The following is an 11635-nucleotide window of genomic DNA, read 5'->3' as shown; positions in this document are numbered from 1 at the left end:
TATAAGGTTTATTTCTAATCTTGAGGTCAGTGGTGGGTGGTGGATAGCTGCCTCACTACAGTCAAGATAAAGTGTCCTTGAGAGGTGAAATTTTGTCTTTTTCAGTCAATTGCCAGTGCTGTGGCTAGGGCCAAGCCTGGGTATCAGGAGTGGCAAAAGTACCTAGAACAGAAACTTGCATTCTAAAGTCAGTGTTACTGTTATTTTTGAAGTTGCAATCCATTTCCCAATTGGAAAAAAAAGAAGATCCCTGCAACAAAAACTAAAAGAAATTTCACATGATTTAAAGTTTACTATTCATATTGAATTTTTTTAAACACAGAAATCAATACTATTATCAACTATGGTATATGTTCAATAAAAATATAAAACATAAGCAATATTCACTCTAAATTCATGATAGTGTCTCTCTTTGCAGAGGATGGAAACTTTATATTTTGCAAATATGCCAAATGTTGACATTTGCTAATTCTAAGTGAAGGTAAATAGATGTTTCTTATGTCTTTCATACTTTCCATACTATATTTTCCTTTTTCAAAATAAATAAAATGCAAAGAGAATTTAAAACAGTTGGAGATGGTTTTATTACAATGTTTTCAAAATTGAACATAGCTAAGATATATGCATATACAACACACAAAGACATAAAGCATCTGAATAATACAAGCAAGAAGCCTGTAATAGAGAAAACTTTAAATTTTGTATTTCACAGATGAATATACATTTCTTTATAACAGAAAGCTTGAATAAATCAATTATCATTGAAGAGATAAGAAAGTGGATTAAAGATCTACCACTGAAATTGTCACCAGGATTAGATTGTTTTTATAGCTCATTACCAGCTAGTTTTTAAAGAACAAATAATTCTAAAGCTATTTAAACTATTCCAGGAACAGTAAAATGGTTGAAAACTCATAATTTCATTTTTTAAAGCTAGCACAATTTTAATAACAAAACTTGTAAAATACAATTTCACTTTGAAATGTAAATACAATAATACTAAATAAAATATTAGTTAATAATATCCAGCAATATATCAGATGATTATTACACCATGACCAAGTGGGATTTATTCCAGATACACAAATTTGGTTCAATATCAAATACCTACCACTCTAATTCATTATGCCAACAAATTAAAGGAAAAAAAATTGTACTATTTTATCAATAGACACTGAAAAGATATTTGATAAACTTCAGGAGCCACTTTTAGTAATAATGTTAAGTAAAACAGGAAGAGATGAAATTCCCTAAACATGTTAATGGTTAATGACTATTTACCAATAACCAACAGCAAATGTCATATTAATAGGGAATACTAAAGACAAATTCATGAAAATTAATAACAAGACAGGCATGTCTGTCATAATCATCATTCAACATTTTTTTGAGAATCCAGATAATATAATAATGATTAATATAAACATTATAAGAAATAAAATGATCTTACTTACAGGTGAGATGACTCTATATCTAAAAAGTCCCAAATATTCTATTTTAAAAACCCAGTATAATTCAGAGTATTTTGTAAGATGAAAATAGAAGGAAAATAACTCCAGTTTGTATATATTGCCAAAAATACAAATGAGGAGGAAAAGATACATTTCAAAATGTGACAAAAACTGTAAAAATATTTAGAGATAAATTTAATCAGATGTGATGAACCTATATGAAGAACATTACAAAAATACAACCAAAAGATTTTAATGATGTACCAAAATTCTCAAGTATTTACAATTAACATTACTATTAAAATCGTCCTCTAATAGAAATGCAGAAATGTAATACAATTCTAAGACATCACGCTTTTTTTAAAAGTGGAAAGAATGCTGACAAGTTTCATGCGAAAGAATGAATGCCTAGGACAAATTACATAAAAGAAAAAAAAAAAAAAACCAACCAGTGACAGGGAACTTGCTTTACCAAAGTCCAAAGTTTATGGTCAAGCCAGTACAATTAAAATAATGTGATACTGGCTCAGAAACTGGAAAGTGGGTGATTTATTTAATAAATGTGATAGCATAACCAGGTATACAATGTAAACAAAATGTATAGTTGGACGTCTATTGTATGCCATACACAAAAATTAATTCCTGATGGATCAAATAGTTATTAGGAAATAATGTAGGTAAGTATTTGTATGACTAGGGGTGGGAGCATTCAGCTGAAAAAGACAAGAAACCCAAAAGCTTAAAAAGGGATAGGAAATTAAAAAACAAACAAACAACAACAAAAAAAAAACTGTACAGTAAAAAAGAGAAGATATCAATAAAGTCAACATTAATGATAGAATGGAGAAAATCATAACACATGTGGGCTACAACTGACTAATAGCACGACATAGGAAATATATTTAGAATTACTACAGATTTATAAGGAAAAGATCAACTATTCAATAGAAAATGAGCAAAAGATAAGAATTAGCAATCACAAAAAAGTCCAAATAGTAAAAAGCAAAAACAAAAAACTCATTGAGTTTGTCAATTAAAGAGACAATACTATGTAATTTTTCACCATTCAGGTTTGCAAATACTAAAGTGTGCTGCTGTAGGAGATGCTGGAAAATGATCACTTTCATTTTGGATGGCAATTTTGTAGTATCTCTTAAAATTAAATATACACCTACCTAGCAGTCCCATTTCTGGGAAGCTACTGTATAGAAATAAAAGCATCAGTAGCAGTGCTATGGTGGAAAAAAAAAAAAGGAAAATAAAAGACCATCAAAAATGTAATGGTACATAAATGGTACATAGTATGTACTGTGTATGCAGCTATTAGAAAGAAGGAAGACAAGGAGAAATAGAAGGAAAGGGGAAATGAGTGATTCATTTAACAAATGTGATGGTACAATCAAGCATTCAATATAAGTACAATGTATAGTTGGACCTCTATCTTATACCATATACAGAAATAAATTCCAGGGGGAGATGGAAGAGAGACAGAGGCATGGGAGAGATAGAGAGATATCTGTAGTTACTGACCAGAGGATATGTCAAGTGAGAAAAGCAATTACAGAGAAATAATGTGGCTTGCTGTTTCTGTAGAAAGGACAACAAATTTCCTTTAGGAAAATGGGGAAAACATGGAAGGATATACATTATGTTCTTAACATTTGTTACCTGGGGAGAAAAAAAAAAAATGGTAAGGCAAAGAAATGGAGGAGGGGAAGATACAGTGTGTATACACCATTTATTTTTCTTTATCTAATTTTCCATTGTTAAAATTTTATGAACAGTTTTCAATTTTCTATTAGCATCCTATTTAAAAATTTTATTACAGAACAAGGTAATATAAAAAGTACCAAAGTATACTTGTGACAAAATTGTGGAACTAGTCAATGTAAATTTGGTGCACAGTAATTAATAACTTCTTTAATCTCTGACACCAAAACTGTTCTCAAAAGTTCACACAATATATTTTACATTTAATAATTCCACAACTTCTGCAATAGTATAACGAATCTTTAGGGTGTTTTCACCAAACCATAGACATAAATGTGAATATCATCATCAAACTTAATGAAGTAGACAGATGGCTTGGCAACAACTTGATGAATGAAAATGCCGGTTCTCTTGGACCCATCATCTTTGGCGTGCTCCACCTGCTTGCCCACAAGGCTGTCGACAACTTCTCCAGGCTCCCGTTCTGCTGTAGGGAAATAGTAGCTGGAATCTGGAATGATGCGCAGGTCACCATCTTTGTAGTCATCCAGCAGTGTGTACATATAAAGGACTGGATCTTTCTCATAGGTGATGTAAAACCAAGTGTCCATCACAGGAGCTCGCGCCAGGACCATGCCCTTCCATTCATCTTTCGTACCGTGCTCACCCTCAAACACATGACCTACTGCCTTGCCAATCAGGGAATCTGCCAGGCGCGAATCAATGCGAGGAGTTGGCACTCTTTCAGGAAGGATCTCTAGTGCTAAAACTCTCTTATCTCGGTGCAGTTCTAGCCCATACACACTATCCTTGCCATCATATTTGATGATGTAGAGAGTGGGCTTCACGGAAACCTGCTCAAGCACGGTGCCCTTCCACTGCTCCACAGGCTCGTTGCCTTCCTTCCAGCCGTGTTGAATGCGGCAGCCAACGATGTTCCTACGAGTGAGGAAAGTGGGCTTGCGCCGCTGCTTCCTGTGGGTGTGCCTTTTCTTCATCAGGTATGCGGACACGCCATCTACGCCCATTGGAGGCACTGTTGGGGGCGACATGGCTAGGGTTTAAGGAGGCTCGGCAACGTTGCCACTTGCTAGATTAAACTAACAAAAAGTCAACGCTATCCAGTATGAGATCTTTTTTTCGTGATCTCCCGAAAAGACAGATCCTGTCCTGTCCGTTCTCCTTCTCCTTTCCCCAAAGGCAAGACTCTCACTAAGGCTTGGCAGAAACGCTCTAACTCTGGGCACTAGAACAGTGGGGGCCTCTTGACAGTATTCTTTCCCGCTCCAGAGAGGTATCTGCAAGCAGTGGCGGTTGCCGCTGGAGATGGCGGGCTTGCGTGTGTTGCCCGCGCCTTGAGCCCGCCCCGACTCCCAACCCTAAGTCCCCAGAATTGACCACTTAGCTGTTATCGATGGTGCGGCGGATGCGGAACGGCGACGGAGGAGAGGACGGGAAACAGATAAGAGGGATGGCTGCAGCGCCAAGTCCCCGGCGGCGGCGGTTCTTTGAGAAGTCCGCGCGGCCTTGATTTAGCAATGTTTCTCTGCTCGGCCTAACTCTGGCGCCAGGGTTTTTGCCGCTTCGGGAACCCGACCCCTCAGAGCCCGCCAGAGCCTCAGCCTCGGCCCCGCCCCCGCCATTCCGCCTTCCGCTCAGCCAGCAGCAGCAGCAGCTGCAGCAGGGCGGGTTAGTGCGCACACTGCTTTCGTCCACACAGTCTCAGGCTCTCACTCCTTCATTTCCTCACGCGCCCCCCGACTGCTTCCCTCAAACCCAAGCCAGACTGTCTGGCTCCCCTCCTCCTACTCTCTGGCCGTCTGTCACCCACTACCCTCCTCCACAGCCTCTCCATCTGCTTTCTATCTTCCAGGAATTCCTCACAAAGCCTTTTTAAAAAATAATATTCAACATACACACAGAGTTTGTCCATACAATTTTTTTTTTCTCGGATAAGTAAATGCTGTTGTACAGTCCACCATCTTGATCCAGAATCTCCTTTATATTTTCTACTTGAACACTCATGCTTTTTTAATATGCAAGTTTTCTGAATTCAAAATAAATGTACTGACACTGGAGATTTTCTGAAATTCAGTGAAATAAAAACCGACACTAACCTTAATCTTACCATCTAGATATACACCAAAATGTTAACATTTCTGATATCTCAATAAATCTATGCTTGTATTTCACAAAATTGGGAACAACTTTCATACCTTTACACCTTCTTTTTAAATTCATATCATGAACTTTTCCCAGAGTTATTAACTACTCTGGAAACATTTTTTTTAATTGTTCCATAATGTTCTTTTGTAAAGAGCTTCTGTTATTTATCTTAAATATTCTGAAAATGAGTAAAACTAGTTTATCTTCATATATGGATTTATTGAGCTAGTATAAACCATTTTTTCAAAGAATATTTAATGACATAGAGATATACATATAAGAACAATGTGTGAAAAAGCAGGATGTTGAAGCAAAATTGTGACTCCCAATTTTGTAGAGAAAGAAAAAATATTAAGATTTTTGTAGTACATATTTGCAGTTTTTCTGATTATAAAATTACTACATGTTCATATGGAAAATATGAAAACTAGAAAAGAAAGTATTTATAATTTCACCTATTTCAAGTCAAAGGTCTGTTATCAGGATTAAATGAGAACGTCTGCATGTCTTTATTCCTACATTATACAATTTACAAGATGGCAATATAAACCAGGGAAGTCTAGACTCCTCATTCTCATTCCTCCACTCTTTACTGGTGAGAAGAGAAGGCTTCATATCATTATGGGTTAAAAAGGCCATAATTCTTCTAGAAATGTAGGAAAACAGGAAAGAGAGGCAAAGCAGCAATTCAGGCTGCCTCCACATTTTATTACCTTCCAAGACAGGGAAATAATAGCTGATTGGGCAGAATATGTGTGAATCTTTTACTTCCCCATGTTTCTCAAGCTAAAGGCTTTGGAGTTGTGATAACTTTCCAATACTATATTATAAGAAAGTAATTTCAAGGAAGCAATTTCAAGAAAACAAGAAAACTACATATACTAAAAGTTATTTCCAAGCTCTCTAGAATTGCATAGTTGTGTACACACACATATACAACTTACACACTGAAAGTCAGAAGGTCAGTATGTGTAAATGTCATGTCATTATGTTCCACAAATAATGTCCCCCCTAAATAATTCCTCAAACCAAGATGTGCCAAGTTATTTTTGCTTAGAAGAGTGGGTGACAGGTGGGAGAAGATCATCTACCAGGCACACAAATTCAGGACAAACAAGTAACTCCAGCTCTTTGGTTATACACCTTAGTAGAATTCTTGCTCACAATCTTACAGAGTAACCCAAGGAGACAAATAATTCCTAATATCCTTTCTTCTCTAAAACTATGATTCTGATGTTTAAATCATTCCCTAGCATTATAGATTCAGTGAGCCTCGCTACATTAAGACACAATGTTTACTTTGTATGTCTGCCCATTAGACTACAAATCCATTCAAGAAAGAACTATCATCTTTTATCTCAAGTACCTTACTCAGAGTAGGTATTCAAAAAGTATTTGCTAAATGAATAATAAGTGGTTTCAACTGCCTTGCTCCAGTCCAAAGACGTCCTCCAAAATGAAACAAGTAGTCTTATACAAGCTTCTGAAGATTGCAGTTCTGGTGACTTAAAATTTCCTAGGATAGCTTTATCTCTTCAAAACACCCATATTACTGATGCTATAAATATGTGTCTGTAAGTCTGAAAATGATAAGGAGAATACCATAAAATGCAACATAGGCATACCTTGGGGATATTGTGGGTTCAGTTGCAGACCACTCCAATAAAATGAATATTTCAGTAAAGTCACAATTTTTTTTTTGTTTCTTAATGCATGTAAACATTATGTTTAATTATAGTATTGGATATTAAGTGTGAAATAAATATCATGATGTTTAAAAATCCAAGATATATACATTAATTGAAAATATTAACCATCATCTAATCCTTTAAAGTTCATGATCTTTTTTGCTGGTGGAGGATTTTGCCTCCATGTTGATGGCTGCTGACTGATCAGGGTGGTGGCTGCTGAAGACTGGGGTGGGGGGGCTATGCAATTTCTTAAAATATGACAACAGTGTAGATTGCTATATCCATTGACTCCTTTCACAAATGATTTCCTAGTGGCATGCAGTGCTATTTGATAGCATTTTATCCACAATAGAACTTGTTTCAAAATTGGGGTTAATCCTCTTAAACCTGCTGCTCCTTTATCAACTAAGTTTATGCAATATTCTAAATGCTTTGTTGTCATTTCACTGATCTTCACAGCATCTTAGCAAGGAGTAGACACCACCTCCAGAAACGACTTTCTTTGTTCATTCATAAGAATCAACTCCTCATTCATTTAAGTTTTATTATGAGAATGTACCAATTCAGTCACATCTTCAGGCTCCACTTCTAGTTCTATTGCTATTTCTATAACATCTGCAGTTACTTCCTCCACTGATATGTTGAACTCTTCAAAATCACCCAAAAGGATTGAAATAAACTTCTTATAAACTCCTGTTAATGTTGATGTTTTAACGTCTTCCCATGAATTACTAGTGTACTTATTTTACACCTAGAATGGTGAATTCTTTCCAGGAGGTTTTCAATTTGCCTTGCCCAGATATCAGAGGAATCACTATCTATGGCAGGCTATAGCCTTATGAAATGTATTTCTTAGATAATAAGACTTGAATGTCAACATTACTCTTTGGTCCAATGGACCACAGAATGAATGCTGTGTTTGCAGACATGAAAACAACATTAATCTAATTGTACATCTCCATCAGAGCTCTGGGTGACTGTCAATAAACAGTAATATTTTTTCCCCATAGTTTTATCTTTTTTTAAGTTATTTATTTTAATTGGAGGCTAATTACTTTACAATATTGTAGTGGTTTTGCCATACATTGACATGAATCAGCTATGGGTTTACACGAGTTCCCCATCCTGAACCCCCCTCCCACCTTCTTCCCCATCCCATCCCTCTGGGTCATCCCAGTGCACCAGTCCTGAGCACCCTGTCTCATGCATTGAACCTGGACTGGTGATGAACAGTAATATTTCGAAAGAGATCTTTGTCTTCTGAGGTTAGGTCTCCAGAGTGGGCTTAAAATGTTCAATAAATCATGTTGTAGACAGATGTGCTATCATCCAGGTTTTTTTATGCTATTTATAGAGCACAGGCAGAGTAGATTAAACATAAATCTTAAGGGCCCTAGAATCTGCTGAATAGTATAAGAACATTGGCTTCCACTTAAATTCACCAGCTGCATTAGCCCCTAACAAGAGAGTCAGCCTGTCCTTCAAATCTTTGAAACCAGGCATTAACTTCTCTTTTTTAGCTATGAAAGTCCTAGAGGGCATCTTCTTTCAATAAAAGACAGCTATATTTACATTGAAAATCTGTTTAGTGTAGTTACCTTCACTGATTATCTTAGCTAGATTTGCTGGTAAAACTTGCTACAGCTTCCACGTCAGCACTTGCTGCTTCACCTTGCACTTTGATGTTTTGGAGATGGCTTCTTTCCTTAAACCTCATGAACCAACCTCTGTTAGCTTCAAACTTTTCTTCTGCAGCTTCCTCACGTCTCTCAGCCTTCATAAAAATGAAGAGTTAGGGCCTTGCTCTAGATTAGGCTGTGGTTGGTTTTATCTTTTATCCCAAACATTAAAACTTGCTCTGTATCAGAAATAAGGCTGCTTTTATTTCTTATCATTTGTGTGTTCACTGGAGTAGTACTTTTAAAAAAGTCCTTGAAGAACTTTTTTCTTTCCATTCACAATCTAGCTGTTTGGCCGAATAATGCCTAGCTTTTGGCCCATCTTGCTTCTTGACATGCCTTCCTCACTAAGCTTAATCATTTCCAGCTTTTGATTTAAAGTGAGAGACATGTCTCTTCTTTTCACTTGAAAATTTAGAGGCCATTGTAGGGTTATTAACTGGCTTATTCAATATTGTCATATCACAGGGAAGAGACAGAAGGGAGCAGCCAATTGGTGAAGCTGTCCAAACACACACAACATTTATCCAATAAGTTTGTCATCTTATAGAGATGCTATCTGTGGTGCCCCAAAACAATTACAATAACAACATTAAATATCACTGATGCCAGAACACCATAACAGATATAATAATAATGAAAAAGTTAAAAATATTGCAAGAATTACAAAAACATAACACAGAGATATAAAGTGAGCAAATGCTGTTGGAAAAGTGGCACCAATAGGTGCTTGACATGGGGTTGCCACAAACCTTCAATTTTTAAAAAATACAATAAATGTGAAGCACAATAAAGTGAAACTCATTAGAACAAGGTATGCCTGTATGGGGATAACTATAACATCTACCTCAAGGTGTAGCTATGAGGATTAAATAAGAAAATTGCAAGTGAATTTCTTGGTATCTGAACTGTCATGGCAAGTACTTGTATAACCTCTTAACTAGTCATTCCCTGAAACAAGCCCCTTTTTCTTATCAGTTCTGTCTATAAATCACCTGTCTCATACTCTACATCTGAACCTTTGCTCTATTTCACATCCAAGTTTTCTTGGTCAAGGGCGAAGTGTGAATCAAAGAGACACTGTTGTGGGTTTTGTTCCTATAGTCAGTTTCAAAGCAATCTTTCAAATACTACAAGGAAGCCAAAACTTTGGATAAATAAAATAAAATGTTGAGGAACTTCCCTGGTGGTCCAGTAGTTAAGAATCCACCTGACAATGTAGGGGCATGGGCTCGATCCCTGATCTGGGGAGATCCCACATGCTGCAGAGCAACTAAATCCATGAATTAAGCCCATGAATGTGGAGCAACTGAGCCCTAGCGCTGCAGCTACTGAAAGTTGAATATCTACAACCTATGAACCACTACAAGAGAAGCCACCACAATGAGAAGCCCACACACTGCAAGAGAGAGTAGCCCCCACTTGCCACAACTAGAGAAAGCCCTTGCACAGCAATGAAGACCCAGCACAGCCAGGAATAGAATAAGTGAAAGTGAAAGTCAGTCAGTCATATCTGACTCTTTGTGACCCCATGGACTATACAGTCCATGGAATTCTCCAGGCCAGAATACTGGAGTGGGTAGCATTTCCCTTCAGGGGATTTTCCCAACCCAGGGATTGAACTCAGGTCTCCTGCATTGCAAGTGGATTCTTTACCAGCTGAGCCACAAGAGAAGGCCAAGAATACTGGAGTGGGTAGCCTATCCCTTCTCCAGTGGATCTTCCCAACCCAGGAATCGAACTGGGGTCTCCTGCACTGCAGGTGGATTCTTTACCAACTGAGCTATAAGGGAAGATCATAGAATAAATAAATACAATTTAAAACATTGAGAATAAATTTGGGAGATACAGTGATAATTTATAACTGGAAAGGCTATAGATACAAACATAAATATTAATTCCATTGTACAAGGCAGATTATAACACATGCTATAAAAGATTCAAGTTAAGCCCTGGGGACTAAAAGGAGGTAGTAATTTCTTACTGCTGGGGAGACTGGAAAAGACAACTTGAAATGGTAAGACAACAAAAGGAAGACATTCAGTAGGTGATAGAATAGTGAGATCTATTCAGCCTAAGCAGAAAAGAGCTAAAGACACAGAGATATGCCTGGGCATAAGACATGTGAAATATTGGTAAGTAGTTTGTGGTTGGAGCACAGAGTGTGCCAGGGTAAGGAATAGGATATGTGGTGGGAAACAAGATCAACAGCCTCAAATGCAGGGAGGGACTTGGCATTCTATCTACTACTGGGTGGGAGAATATGATATTCTAATTCTTTTGATAGTGTAGTGTTGGCAGGTCTAAATAGAGAGTTGATCTTCCATACCCTACCTGGCAGAAGCAGGCAGTTTTTCCCCAAACAGGCAGTACTTCCCTGTCAGAGTAGTATTAAGTGATATGATATCAAGCACATAGCTTACCTTCCATCCTCCACTCACCAGAACCAAGCAGTGCTATGCTATGATTTTCTTGCCCAGAGTAGTGTCAGTGAGGGTTTATGATAAGCTGTTACTCCAGAGTCATCTGGTAGCATGAGGTAGTGCTAGTGATATCTATGCTATAACCTCTCCTAACCATCCCCCCATGTCAATTCAGCAGCAATGAGACTAAACAATGTAGATTAAGGCAGGCCTAGTCAGAACTCGAGTTCCCCAAACTCATTGTATCAGTGAAACCTAGTGAGGAGTTGAGCTGTCATACACAGCCACTATTCAGTGAAACTGAACCAGAAGAATAAGATGGGAATAAATGGTACTCAACTCACCCTACATCCTTGGTGTTAGTGAAGTTCACTGGTCAGATAAGCCTCTACCCAGACTTGGAGGCAATGGGATGGCATGAGTCATCACACAACCTTCATCACTAAGGCATTGGAGATCCAAGAAAGAAGCTAAACTTTTATCCATCCAACCCATGTGCAATGAGACAGTTTGAG

General features: G+C 37.3%; 1 protein-coding gene across 1 annotated transcript; it reads right to left on the bottom strand.

Moving 5' to 3' along the window:
• Positions 1 to 577: 577 nt before the first annotated feature.
• On the bottom strand, positions 578 to 4725 carry SPIN4 (spindlin family member 4). Its single transcript, XM_061136627.1, has one exon. It carries the CDS (start codon positions 4211 to 4213, stop codon positions 3464 to 3466), a length of 750 nt encoding a protein of 249 aa, XP_060992610.1. The 5' UTR covers positions 4214 to 4725; the 3' UTR covers positions 578 to 3463.
• Between the last annotated feature and the right edge of the window lie 6910 nt (positions 4726 to 11635).

The sequence above is a fragment of the Dama dama genome, chromosome X (genome assembly GCF_033118175.1).
Source record: "Dama dama isolate Ldn47 chromosome X, ASM3311817v1, whole genome shotgun sequence".
NCBI lineage: Eukaryota > Metazoa > Chordata > Mammalia > Artiodactyla > Cervidae > Dama > Dama dama.
The sequence above is the reverse complement of the archived record's forward strand: the minus strand, read 5'-3'. Positions and strand labels throughout refer to the sequence as shown.

Excerpts from the sequence above, each read along its gene's own strand:
- SPIN4 (XM_061136627.1), bottom strand. The coding sequence starts at position 4,213 with ATGTCGCCCCCAACAGTGCCTCCAATGGGCGTAGATGGCGTGTCCGCA.